This window comes from Acartia tonsa, chromosome 9 (assembly GCF_053477335.1).
Source record: "Acartia tonsa isolate MP-2025a chromosome 9, ASM5347733v1, whole genome shotgun sequence".
Taxonomy (NCBI): Eukaryota; Metazoa; Arthropoda; class Copepoda; order Calanoida; family Acartiidae; genus Acartia; species Acartia tonsa.
The window spans coordinates 1,518,973-1,533,430 of record NC_137268.1 but is presented as its reverse complement, the minus strand read 5'-3'; the positions used below and the strand labels follow the sequence as shown (position 1 = coordinate 1,533,430).

Genomic DNA, 14,458 nt, shown 5'->3' with positions numbered 1-14,458 from the left:
ATTTTATTATCTAATTTGCTGACATATAAAATTTTGTTTCAAAAATAAAGAAAGAAAAATTTGAAATGAAATTGAGAAAAAGGACAAAAGATGTCAATATTCCAGACACGAAGCTTTTGGACCCACTTTATAATAAGATAAAATTCTAAGTGAAATTACTAATTACTCAAATAGATAGAATCAGAGCCCGGCAGCTGAACGTCAGCCGTCTGTAAGCCTCAAGGAATCAACCTATTAACATTTAAAGTCATCTAAAAAAATATGGGTATTTTTTCTTTCAAAATAAATTTTAAACGGGTTTAAATTTCAGGCTTAGTTATGTCTGACGCGCGGCTGCCGAGCCTTGGATATAATAGTACTTGCGTGTTGATAATAAAATATTTTTTTTTTTTGTTGGAGGAATATTTCAAAGATAGATAATCAAAAAAAAGTAACCTCCATCCCTCATAAAACAACTTTCAAGGGGATAAAAGGGGGTCTTTTCATGATATAAATTTCAATGGAAACTGAAAAAAAGTCTTGTACGAATTTAAGAAACAAATTGAAAGAAATATATTTTTGTTTGTTGGACGATTTATAAATTTAAATTATAAAAAGAACAGGAAAGGTTGTTTCATTTTAAGTAAATGGTATTCATCCCTAAGATAAAATGTGTGATACATGTTACTGTTTAAGGATCGACTGACGTTTTTAAGACTTGATTAAAGAGATGCTTCACTTATAAATCAGCTTGTTTTAAATCGACGTACGGACTTTCTGGTAACGATTATAGAGGTGCGCTTTCTAAGTCGTACCTAACTGTTATAGGAATCAGCATGCAAAGTTTGAAATCGATAGGACAATTCTAACCTGTTTAAATTAACGAAAAGAGCTAACTGTAACGGACGGACGTACGGACGGACCTACCTTAATTATAGAAAAGCTTCGATTTTAGCTAGTACCTAAAGTTTTAAAATTGCGTTTTCTTATTCGTTGGTACTTATAATATTGTTATTTTGGTTTTCATAAATTAGCAATGTCCAACGTTTCAACCAATATTTTTATCTACAGAAGGGATAATTTTGTTTCTCATAATTAACCTGAAAATCAATTTATCGTTCATTGTCTTATCCCTAAAGATACCAGACAATTCTAATTATTTGTTTAAAAGTGCCTTTTATATAAATTAGTTTAGTAGGATAATTCAATTTAATAATGCATAAAAAAAGATTTTACAACATAAATGAATATTATATCAAAGTTTATGATCTAAATTGAATAAAATATAAACTTTATTCGTCCTTTGTTTAAAGGACGCCTGCAAGAAATAACACGCTTTAACTGCTAAAAGACTGCCACAAGAAGACCCAATACCCCAAATTATAAGCCTTCAGCTTCAATAACAAAAAAGTTCTAGGCATTTCAAAATAGCATTTTATGTACAATGGAATTTTTGAAAGATTTCCAATGCTCATAAAAGAAAAAACAATATTAAATTACGTTGCCTAGACATAAAATTATAACCTTATCTTTGTCAGAAACTTAGATTGCCTGTAACTGATTACATTTTTACAATAAAAACACCACATTTCATAGTCAAAATCTATGAAAAAAATTTGATTTAAATTGCATTTTTAAACGAAAATCATAGCGGAAACAAAGGGGTAAACTAATACATGCTTAGCTGTGATTGGTTGTTAAGCTGATTCAGCCTTCTGATTGGCTACAGTACATTCGGTACAACGCAAGTAAAACTTAATTCTTTTTAATGATTTTGACTATAAAATGGGTATTTTTATTGTAAAAATATAATTAGTTACTGGAAACCTAAATTTATGACAAAAATAAGCTTATAATTTTGTTTCTAGGCCACGTAGTTTAATTTTAAAGTTTTCAACATGAGCATTGCAATTCTTTCAAAATTTCCATTGTACATAAAATGTCATTTTAAAATGCCTAGAACTTTTTTGTTATAGAAGCTGAAGGCTTCAAATTTGGGGTATTTGGTCTACTTGTGGCAGTCTTTCAGCAGTTAAAGCGTGGTATTTCTTGCAGGCTTCCTTTAACTTTATAATAATGACGCACTTGGATATGACATTTCAAAATATTTTTTTAATGGAAAATGTCCTAGGAAAATAGAAAAAAGAGTTTATACTACTACATTAAAAAAAGAATTAAAATGCTTAATCCTTGTTATTTTGACTTATTTAAAAATCATAAAAAGGCTGTTAATTATAACTTAAATGAATCCTATTATATGGAGTAGCAAGGTTTTTTTTAGTTTGATTTATATTTTTTGATTTAGGGCTTTGGAAGAGGATTGTTTTGGGATGTATTTCCAACCTCACTTCTCTCTTTCAAATATATAGTCAATACAAAATGCTAGGTTTTAAGCCCCTAGTCACACATATTTAACCGTTTGACCTATTCAATTCTGCTTTTTAGCAAATATATATTTGCTTGTTATTCCATCTATTTCTTTTTTTTTGGGGGGGGGGAGGTATCTCCTCTCCAGAAAAATTGATCGCTAAATGATTAATTATTAAATAAAAACTCGTACTTTAAGCTATGGGCGAAATAATAATGAATGTTTGTGGAACTAGGTCAAATATGGTTAAAGTATTAAAGTAAACCAAAATTAATGATCTTTTCTTCCTTATTATAAAGAGGGAAAACTATTGAGAAAAAATAAGTAATGTAGAAAGTAGTGTAGAATAGTTATTTGCCGTGTAATATAGACAGCTTTCCACGGATATTAAAATGAAAAATAATAAGATAAATACTAGTTATGTTAGCTCCGAGGGGTACCAAAAAAATTGTATTATTTTTATGGCTTTATTTAAATATTTGTGGAAAATTGTCTGTAACACGATGCTACACATGATTTTTCAGTATGGCTTGATTAATTGGATAATAACACACAGTCAAAAACAATTTTTTTTATTTTAATGTTAGAGGCAAAAAGTTATTCTTCAAGTTCCATATCTCTTTCTCTGTTTTATTCTTGAATACTTAACCATGTAAGTTGTTTTATTATTAAAACTTATTTTATCATTAAAGATATCAATATGTTGGTTGTCGTCCATTTAAAAGAAGTAATAATAGGCCATTAGGAAAAGTGAATTTATCTTCATAGTTCACTTGACATTCTAAATACAACCTTTATCCAAAAGTACTAATATTAATGTGTATGAGTTGGTTATGAAATTCTTAAAACACTTATATATTTGGCGTTGCCACAAAAGACAAAAAATTTAAAAGTCCTAAATTACAAAAGAGAAAACGAAGAAAGTCCCTCAAAAAATCAGCATGTTACGTGATAAAAACGAGGGATTATCCATCTCTTTTTTTAGAGGTTTTCTTTCCCACCCCTCCTCGAGTCATCCCACATTTCTATAGCGTCATTGAGGCACTTTCTTCGTCTTCTACAAAAGACCTAATATTAAAAAAGATTATATCCTGAAAAAGACTTAATAACGAAAGACCTTATATTTTAAAAGACCTAATCCGACAAAAGAAAAAGTCCTACAAAATATGGTTTCCAAACTGATTAACATACGCTGGATTAGAACCGATTCTCAGCCATACTGAAAACTCATGTATAGCATCGTATTACAGATAGTTTTCGACAAATATCAAAAATAATATAAAAAATTCGTCCCCTCGGAGCTGAGAAAACTGGTTTTAATCTATTATTTTTTTATTTTAATATTCGCGGAACTCTGTACTAACATTAAATTGATTGGCAATAAGTTTTCTGTGTGTGCGTAATTTTAAGGCAAATATCTATATTAAGGATTGTCAAAAGAAAATTGTGTAAATTGGTATTTTTGTACTCACCAAAACAGTATCATACCCACCCCCTACCAAGCAAATATAAACATAATATGCTATTGATAATAATTAGATTCTCAAGTAAAAAGACATTCCCGTTCTATTGTATTTTAGCCTGTTGAATGGAGCTTTAACCCTGTGGGGCTTTAACCCTTATATCTAATCTAACCTAAAGGTTAGTATGCAGCAACGTTTTTTTCATATTTTTTTAATCTAGATATAAGCATTAGTAATTTAATTTTAATCACATTTTTATGAAGTCAAGTTGTTGTTGTTTTAGGGGTGGGAGGGGGGGGGGGAGGAGTACAAAAAATACACATCCGGACTGTTTGATGCAGACAACCCTTCAAAGTTGTAAGATGAATAAATTAGGATTCACTTCATTTCACAATTTCAGATCCAAATTTAATCAAATTTATTCAACTCCACTTAGTGTCTCTATCACTCTCTCCTCTTTCTGTATATCTCTCTTTCTCTCTCTCTCGGTATTAGTATAGTTCAGAGAGTCGGGCTGAGCACACGCATTTAGCAAGCTCTCCCCCGCCCTACCCCATGTGTTAAGCTCAGTTCTACCTTCCCCTCTCTCTCAACTAGTTCCCCTCTCCCCACTGCCCGTGGTCACTCCGCAGTTGGAGGAAAGGGAAGACACTGTAGCCAGAGGGCACCTCGTATTTAGGCCTGGCAATGTGTATGTGTTAACGTATCGGTCAATTGTTAACACAAAAAAAGTGAAAATAAAACATTAATGAATTAAAAGTTTTTTTTTAACTTATGTGTAACCTAATCGCTTTAACTTAATGAACAATTTTTGGTGAAAACACTCTCAAATTTTTTTTTGATAATTTTATGATAATTTATCGGTCTGGCAACATTTTTACCGGCGCAAAGTACTCCCGACAAATAAGCTCTCCCATTGGCTAACATTTTTTCGCGTCCCACCATTGGTCAGCTGACCCACACTCACTCAGCACCCTCGGTTCCGCCATCTTCACTTCATCATGGCCTGTAGTACGTGTGACAACCCAGAATATTGGTCAAAGTTTAAAACAAATTTGGACGCTGCTTTGGATGTTAAGTTTAAAGAATACGATGCGAATATAGCTAAGGTAAGGGATGAGCTTATTCATAGTACTTTTGCCAGTCATAAAACCGAAATAAACGATATTAAATTGAGAGTCTCAGATTTAAATGTTAAAATTCAATCTATCGAAGGTATAGAAAATTTCGTAGATGCTAAATCTGTTGCAAGTGAACAAAAAGCGATTAGGACCACGATTACACAACAAAAAGACTATTTAAACTCTATTGAATCGTCGAGAGAAAATTTCGTCAAATTTCAACTTCTACAAAACTCGATAAGAGAGCAAAGGTGCCGCGATTGGAGTTGTAGAATAGTGAATTTTCAGCAGCCGTGGAGCCGTGAAAATATTACAGAGTTTATCATATTTAGAAACATTATAAGGCCCACCCTTGAAGCCGCTCTTAAACGTGGAGAATTAGAATATATTCCCTCACATTTTTGTGATATCGTCGAGCGTGCCCATATGCTCCCATATACAAAGGGCCAGATCCCCGTTTTTATTTTTCGTTTTATGTCTAGATCCTACCTCGACGCGTGGATGAACAATAAGAAGGCTGTGCTTGACCGTTACAACGCCGAGATCAAGAGGTTCAATCCCAGGAACAACGCGTCACCGGTCCCGTTCTTCCCCAATAGGTTAGTCCAGGCGAAGCAAGATATGTCCGACCTCAACAGGAAGACCATGACCTTTGTGTATGCCACAAACCAGATTTCGAGGGCCAAAGTCGCTGGCCAACATGTCCAATTTCAGCTCAAGAACGGCAGCCGCTGGATACGCTGCCTTAACCCGTTTGGCAAAGACCTGAAGGAAATGGCCCAACCCATACCTGGAAGCGAGGATTTTTTTCTGTCAGAGGCACCGCCTATCCTTTGTTTCAACAAGCTAGCGCCTGAGGAAAGGAAAACATTCTTCTCTAATCAGGCTGACTTAACAGAGGATGACTTCCCAAGACAGTTTAGTACGATCACAGCCCACCCTTCCAGCACGATTCAACATAATTTAACGTCTGCCCCTGCCCCAGCTCTTGGGGACCTAGCTGTGTTCCCTCCCATAGACTCTGCCGCAACCGTCGCAACCGCCGCACATACAGCCGTTGCACCAGCCGCACAGCCCACACAGTCAGTACCTGCCGCCGTCGCATCCGCAGCCGCCGCTACAGCTGATTTCACTGCCGCACCTGCCGCCGCGCTCACCGCCGCACCTGCCGCCGTGACCGCCGCCGCATCTGCCGCCACGTCTGCCGCACTTGCCGCCGTGTCTGTCGCCGTACCTGCGGCATCTATTGCCGTACCTACCGCCACACACACCGCCGCACTTGCCGCCACGTCTGCCGCATCTGCCGCATCTACACCTGTCGTTGACTCAGCACCTTCCGTACCTGTTGCCCCTGTCGTTGACTCAGCACCTTCTGTACCTGTTGCCCCTGTCGTTGACTCAGCACCTTCTGATCCTGTGGCCACGAGGGCCAAAGCTAGAGACACCGCCAACAAAGCTAAGCAAAGCAAAGCTACAAAGGCGGTAATCACATCATGAGGTTAAGTATCTTATACGTCGGAAAAAAAGGTACTTAACAAAATTATTATCATCATTTTTAAATTCATTTACAAAGTGATTTATTTCGAAAAACTTAATGTTTATATCCACGTAAACTCTATATTATTATAATATTAATATTAAATATTACCCAACTTGTTAGAACGCCAACATAGCATATTAATTTCAATCTATTTTTCTTATTTTTCTGCTGATTAGCATATAAAATACTTGGAACTTGTATGAAAATGAGTAGGGGGAACTAAACTAGCTTGAAATGTGTTGCCACCCCCAACACACACATAAACTAAACGCTATCGGAATAACCATAGTAAATATGGTAATTTTTTTCGCTTTAACGATAATATATTGTATATTACCTATTTTTATTTGTCCACTAATATCTACTGTGTTTCAGATGTCCATACTTGATGTAGGAGGATGTCTGAAATACACAGCAAGATATTGTTTCATTGTTAAGATTATTATTTATCTGCACATATAACATTGTATCGGCTTGGCAAGCGTCAAAGTACACCAGTGGCTCCACAACCCTTAAAGGGTTATGCCAACTATCTGGTACAATGTTGCATGGAATTTTTATTGTAAAATATTGTCTCCATTCAATTTAAACTGGCCTGGTAACTAGGTGGAGATGAAGTTCGGCCAATTCCATGCTAGGTACTTAATAATTGTTATTATGTATATTATTATCTAACCTGCACCAAACACAACAAACCAGATGAATCAAACAAATCAAGCATAGTAACATAATTTATAATATATATCTAATAAAATATGTTGTACCTTTGAGGAAAATAAATCTTATCTTATCTTATCTTATCCTCTTTTTTTTTCAATTTTGAAAATTTGAGTAACCCCCTCCCCCCCCCCCCCCCCCCGACAGCGAACTATGAACTCTGGCCGCAGCGCTCGGCTCCCTAGCCTAACCTAAAATAGTTGTTCGTCGTTGTTGGGGATGGGGGGATACTCAAATTTTCAAAATTAAAAAAAAATTCTAAGAGGATAATACTCTCTCTCTCTCTCTCTCTCTCTCTTTATCCCTTTAATATCTATCTATCTATTAATCTATTTATTTTCTATATGATGCTGTACATATTGATGCAAAAAATGGGGACAAATTTCAAATTGTTTTGGCGTGTGACGTCATACCCCCATCTCTTTTCTAGGGGGTTTCTTTCCTCCTTCCCTTTTCTTTCCCCTCACTTGTGACGTAAATAAACAGCCCCGTCAAATCAATTTAAAAATTGTCCCCATTTTTTGCACCAATACGTACAGCATCAAGATTAAGACATATTTATTTGATTTTATCAAAAGTTATTTAGATATGGTTTGACTTTCAAATCGCATTTGATACATAATTTATAAAATGATAAAATGAAAAATTGCAAATACGGATACTTATTTTTTTTTGATGGATGATTTTTATGAAGATTTTGCTAAGATTGTTATATATATGCTTTAAAGTTCTTTTGATTGTATTTATGTTTGTGTTTTTAATTGTATTTAATCAATAACCAATTAACATAACAAAAAACGTTGTAAAATATTAGTTTTTTCTCTCAAAAACGTAGTAAGATGTTAACTTGGGTGAATGTGAAATTCTGAGAATAATTTTTGTTTGTGAAAGCTGATGGATTCAGGGAAACCATGGGCCGTTAGATAGATAGATAGATAGTTAGATAGATAGTTAGATAGATAGATATTTAGATAGATAGTTAGATAGATAGATAGATAGATAGATAGATAGATAGATAGATAGATAGATAGATAGATAGATAGATAGATAGATAGATAGATAGATAGATAGATAGATAGATAGATAGATAGATATATAGATAGATAGATAGATAGATAGATAGATAGATAGATAGATAGATAGATAGATAGATAGATAGATAGATAGATAGATAGATAGATAGATAGATAGATAGATAGATAGATAGATAGATAGATAGATAGATAGATAGATAGATAGATAGATAGATAGATAGATAGATAGATAGATAAAAAATGTTATTTTTTATGATATGGATCCATTTCAATCTATTTAAACCTTTGGAATATTTCTAAAAGTCAATTCAAGTCTATATAAGTATACTAAGTAAACCTTGAAAACAACTTTATTATGCAATCTACATTTTTCTGGATATTTTGTCTATGGTAGTCAATAAGTGTACAGCTTTACAGTACATTGTTTCTATTTAGTAAAGCAACATGTATGGTGAAAGAAAAAGAATCTTTTTAAAGTGAAATGCTTAAATATCAATCAAAATTAAATTTTTTTGATTTTTTACTGAACAACTTTATTATGCAAATCCAAAGAAAATTAATGGGAAAACGTTTATTTTGCACTTTTCTCCTCTTTTATATATCGTATATCTTTTTTAATTTTACAAATATAAATTCATTCTATTAATAAATTTCCTGTAAAAATAGATAGAAAGAAAAACTAAAAGAAAAAAGGATCTAAAAACTACATCTAAATCCAAAAATAAGAAGAAAATTAAATTATATTTTTCTAACATTTTTCTTTTCACGCTTGGCTAACTTTTTCCTTTCTTTTTTTTTCTGTTAATAATAGAGGTAATCATAGGTAGAAATTATTTATTTCATATTGTTCTCTAATAGACATAGTACTTTATAATTGTAGCTTTACTGAAATAGGTTAAAATTGAAAAAGGATTTTTATATAAATTTATCAGTTTTGATAGATAAAGTCACATATGAGTAAGAAAATATATCTTCACATACATATATTTAAATGGATTCATTATAACTTGGATCTTACACCAGATTATTATGTACTCTAATAAAATAAAACTTGTACTGGACTAAAATAACGACCCCCCCTTTCCTCCAACAAGATAAAAGAACTGACCAATAAATGACAGGGGAAACGGCAACCTAAATTCACGACAATTTTCTCCTGTCATAATATCCACGTAGTCTGCATCTATTTAAAGAGATGTACTTGTACATTAGTTATGTCTAAATGTCACATTAGTTTTTTCAACCTTTAAAAACTTAAATAATTCTGACGATACCTAAAATGAAAGTCCTCATAATTACATACTAATATCAAAATGATGACAACTAAATACTATTCTAGATTGTAAAACTCTATAACTATAGTAATATGATAGTCTGACTAGTCTAGATTGCAAAATTCTAATATTATTGTGAATAACATATTGTAGGCAATGCATTAATATAAGTAAACCTATTCTAAATTTAATAACTCTAATATTGTAACATATTGTAGGCAATGCATTACTATAAGTAAACCTTGTCTAAATTTAATAACTCTAATATTGTAACATATTGTAGGCAATGCATTAATATAATAAACCTTGTCTAAATTTAATAACTCTAATATTGTAACATATTGTAGGCAATGCATTACTATAAGTAAACCTAGTCTAAATTTAATAACTCTATTATTGTAACATATTGTAGGCAATGCATTACTATAAGTAAACCTAGTCTAAATGTAATAACTCTAATATTGTAACATATTGTAGGCAATGCATTACTATAAGTAAACCTAGTCTAAATTTAATAACTCTAATATTGGAACATATTGTAGGCAATGCATTAATATAAGTAAACCTAGTCTAAATTTAATAACTCTAGTATTGTAACATATTGTAGGCAATGCATTACTATAAGTAAACCCTCAAGAGTAACATACAAATTAAACCCTAAACTTTCGCCTCCATCCTTTAAAGTTGGGGAGTAAATTTTTTCTAGGTGTTATTTCTCTTGTAAGGTTGGTAGTGCACCCACTCAAACCTTTTCAGGACCTATAAAAAGCTAAATCGTAAAGGAGAACCATATCGGTTAAGCAATTATTAATATCTCTCGGTACACTGACACATACAATGTTACTTTTATATATAGGGATTGAATAGTATGTTATTGATGAGCTACTATTAAAGTTGATATGTCTTATGAGCAAATGAAACCTTTCCACAAGTGGATATTATCGTTCTTGTATCATGTATTTGTATCAATTTTATTTATCTACCTTTCCATTCGATATATAATTACTTGGATGTTGCACCAGATTTTCAAGTACCCTAATAAAGTAATACACACAGCTTGCTAAAATAGCGATAGCCCCCATCCCATCTCATCCTAATTGATTAACAAACTGACAAATAGATAAATAATAAATTGACGACAAATTTCCCCAGTCAATATATCCACATATACTATATCCATTACCCTTTCCATGTATATGCTTACCAAGTTTCCATGTGGAATTATAAATAAGAAATGCAAGATGAAAGCTAGAAATTACATTGCAGTTTCTTTACTTTTATTTTCATTTACTTTTATATCAGGCATCTAAAGGGACAATAGCTGATAAATAGATATATAAAAACATACCCCTACTTTAGATTAAAATTATTTTACTCAACTAAATTAATCAACTAATCTAAATTCAATAAAAGTCATTAATTTAAGCATGTTAGAATTTAATATTGATTTCAAACTTTACATGATAGTTCTTACAATTTTCCAACAAATTTACTAACATTTTGGTTTAGAATATTGTTAAATCAATATTCTGCTTATTAAGTTCAGACACTCTACAAGTGTTAATGTTCGTTTGCCTTTCCCTCTGAGGTTTTCCTTTATGAATATTGTGATTCTTGTTATATCAAAAATTTAATTTTTCGGCTTCTATATAAGATAGGCAATTGTAGATTTTTCTGGTTAATGGTCATTTATTCTATAACAACGTTTGTCCGTCCGACAGTTTAACATTTCTTAGTATTAATACAGAAATATAGTTGTTTTTTTCTCTGTATAATACTGCTTTTGGTTGTAGTCACGTTTTTTTTCTCTTTCTTATTTATCCGCCCCTAGAGACGTCTACCAAAGCCTCCCCCATTTTCAATTTCAGTTTAAATTTTTTGGGGGGAAAGGGTAATTTTTCTCTATTGGCTATTTTTCTTGGGAAGGTGGTGATACCCTCCCCAAAAATAGAAATAAACATTCCCAGGACCTATGAGAAGCTACCCTGTTAAGGAGAACCAGATCGATTCAGCAGTTAGCGAGATCTTTCGGTACAAACAGACAAACAAACATCCTGTTAATTTATCATATGGATTTATTAAACAATATAGAAAAAGTTCTTGTTTTTTGTTTTGTTTTCATATTGATTATGTAACAATGTTCTTTTTTTCACTTACCTTTACAAAGAAAAAACAATAGCTTGTCGTTTTTAATAGATAGACAAATAAATCAATAATTGGGGAAAACAATAGAAAAAAACATAGAAATGTATAGATAGATAGAAATAGACAGAAATTAAATTAAGAAAGATACTTTTTTCTGAAAATCAGATATATACAAAACTCAAAACTTATATTAACGTTTTCTTATTCATTGGCTTAACAACTTTTGATTGGTTAGTTCATCTGGTTAAGTGTCCAAACGTTTCAACCACTAATTGTAATCTACAGAAGGAGTAATTTTGTGTATCAGCAATGGGGATGTACATTAATTTATCGACCATTGTCTTATCTCTATAGATTCCTGTACAAAACTACTTCAAAAATGAAGAAAAAAAGATCAAAGTTTGAGCGAAAGAAAGAGCTTAAGATGAGACAATGAAGATAGAGAGAGAGAGGGTGAGATAAGAATGAGAGAAGAAAAAAAGAGAGAGTGAGAGAGAGAGGATAAATAGAGAGAGAGAGAGAGAGGAAGAGAGAGAGAGAGAGAGAGGAAGAGAGAGAGAGAGAGAGAGAGAGAGGAAGAGAGAGAGAGAGAGAGAGAGAGAGAGAGAGAGAGAGAGAGATAGATAGATAGATAGATAGATAGATAGATAGATAGATAGAGAGAGAGATAAAGAGAGAGAGAGAGAGACAGAGAGACAGAGAGAGAGAGAGAGAAAGACTGAAAGCTTATTGTATTTCTTCTTCCCATGGTATTGTGTATTCTTTATTTACTATCTATCTTCAGAGGCAGTGACAGGCATCCACAGAAAAACAAATATATTTTGCAACCGTTTTCGCCTGCTACAATTAAGAGACTGCTTATAGGTCTTTGTAAATAACAATTAAAGCATTATAAGATAAGAAATATGATTTTAATTTCAAAACTTTTTTTCAATAGCCTTTTCCCTGTCTTAAATTTATCTAACTCCCCCCAAAATTTCTATTTCCTATAGATCAAAGATTAGGTTAGGTATTCTTAAATCATAATTATATGATATATGGGAATTTTTGCACATCGAGTGTCCGGCTGAAGATAATGCGCAAAAAAAAACCACATCATGTACATTTATCTTGTGAACTTGGTTGCGTCAGATATTTTTCGAACTTTGCTTCTAAAAGCCTTTAAAGTTGTAAGAAAATAAGAACCATTGTTTTTGCTTACATGCAACCAACATATGATTTTATGGATTTTGCGAGCATATTTTACCTTTATTGGCACTATCCCACAAAGTAACCTTTTGAGCACTGATAACCCCCCCCCCTTACCCTAACTCTCTCTATTTTGGGGAGCTGGTAGTTTTTTACTTTAGGTCAGGTTAGGTTAGGTTATATTAGGAGATACTGGGTAGTTACAGGGGTTAGACAAGGGGGAGAAAAAAAGCCCCATCTTATTTTCAATTTATTTTTTTCTTTTATTTTTATTTAGAATCGGTATTTAAAGACCTAAATTCATAAGGGATATCGATTTACTTTTTTGTTCGAGGATCTATTCTATTTTTATTATAGAAAAACTGTTTCTTTTCCATTTATATATAATCAATAGAAAAAAAGGTTTTGTACGTTTTTTGTGTGTTATTTATACTTATTTAATAGAGTATCTGCTCTAATAACCTTACATTTAGGTTATTTCTTTTGTCTACTCAAGGGAGGGAAAAAACATTTATTGGGTTAAAAGATATGCTGTTAGAACTATTATAGCAAACTTGTAAAAATATTTAACAAAAATTAAGCTATCCAGTTGCGCAATCACCTAATATTTACTTGATTTATAAAATGCGTATGCGTTCCTAGCATTAAATCTAAAAATTAGATAGCCTTAAAACCTTCCTTGTACCTATGTGAAACTTCCCTTAAAAGGTAGTTATTACTCCAAGTAAAAAAAATTATTTCTCTATATAATAAGATGAAAATCAAGAAGAACATCTCTATAATGACATATCATAATAGAAGTACGTCCACATAAAACAATCTGTTTTAAGAAGATTTACGACTGATCACCATTTCAGTTTTTTTCTTCATATTTCTAAACAGTATTATTTTTCTCCAGTATCAAAAGCTTTTTATTAATACAGTCAAAGGGTGTGTAAAGTTTTAAAACCTCCACAAAATTAAAGGAGGTATGAAATATTAAAATCTTTGGTTATAAATAGTTTTATCCAATATTAATGAAAAAAAATAATTATAATCTACAGAAAGGCCATCAATTAAATGCCAATTGTCTTATCCCCTCAGATCTCTTGGAATATTGTATTTCTAGCACCAGAAAAATGGATATAGAATATACATGGATATTATGCCAGGTAAAAAATTGTCTTCTATTTAGGTTGCTAACATGAATATTAATTATTCGTCAGTTCGTACATCCAGTAGGAAAAGAGGGGATGAGGTAAAAGGGGTTGACCGTTATATTAGCCAGCTACAAGTTGCACTATATTAGAGTTCATGATAATCTGGTGTAGCATCCAAGTAATAATATATCCATTACCAGGAAGGCTATAATGAAATTCTCTGTGTGAGATATTGTTGTCTGGATAAAATGGTTGGCGCATCAGGGATCTTAAGGGATAAGACAATGGTCAATAAAGTGATGTACATTCCTAAAAATAATTGTCCCTTATATTGAGATTATTGGTTAAAAAGTTTATACATAACTAGTTTGGAACCAACCAATCAAAATTCAATAAAAATTTTAAGCTAACGAATAAGAAAACGTGGTGTTAAAACATTTGGTACCCGTGAAATCTTCAGTTCAATGTTCCCTACCCCCCTGGTTATACA

General features: G+C 32.3%; 1 protein-coding gene and 1 long non-coding RNA gene across 2 annotated transcripts in view; one reads left to right on the top strand and one right to left on the bottom strand.

Moving 5' to 3' along the window:
• The window catches only part of LOC145327987 (uncharacterized), an 82,864-nt gene that overhangs the window by 29,261 nt on the left and 39,145 nt on the right, over positions 1 to 14,458 (bottom strand). The window lies entirely within an intron of this gene.
• On the top strand, positions 4,500 to 6,811 carry LOC145327968 (uncharacterized). The gene is made up of 2 exons (XM_080171486.1): positions 4,500 to 4,919; positions 5,414 to 6,811. Exon 2 carries the CDS (start codon positions 5,433 to 5,435, stop codon positions 6,426 to 6,428), a length of 996 nt encoding a protein of 331 aa, XP_080027612.1. The 5' UTR covers positions 4,500 to 4,919; positions 5,414 to 5,432; the 3' UTR covers positions 6,429 to 6,811.

What these genes read in the sequence shown, in the direction of transcription:
- LOC145327968 (XM_080171486.1), top strand. Translation starts at nt 5,433, where the DNA reads ATGAACAATAAGAAGGCTGTGCTTGACCGTTACAACGCCGAGATCAAG.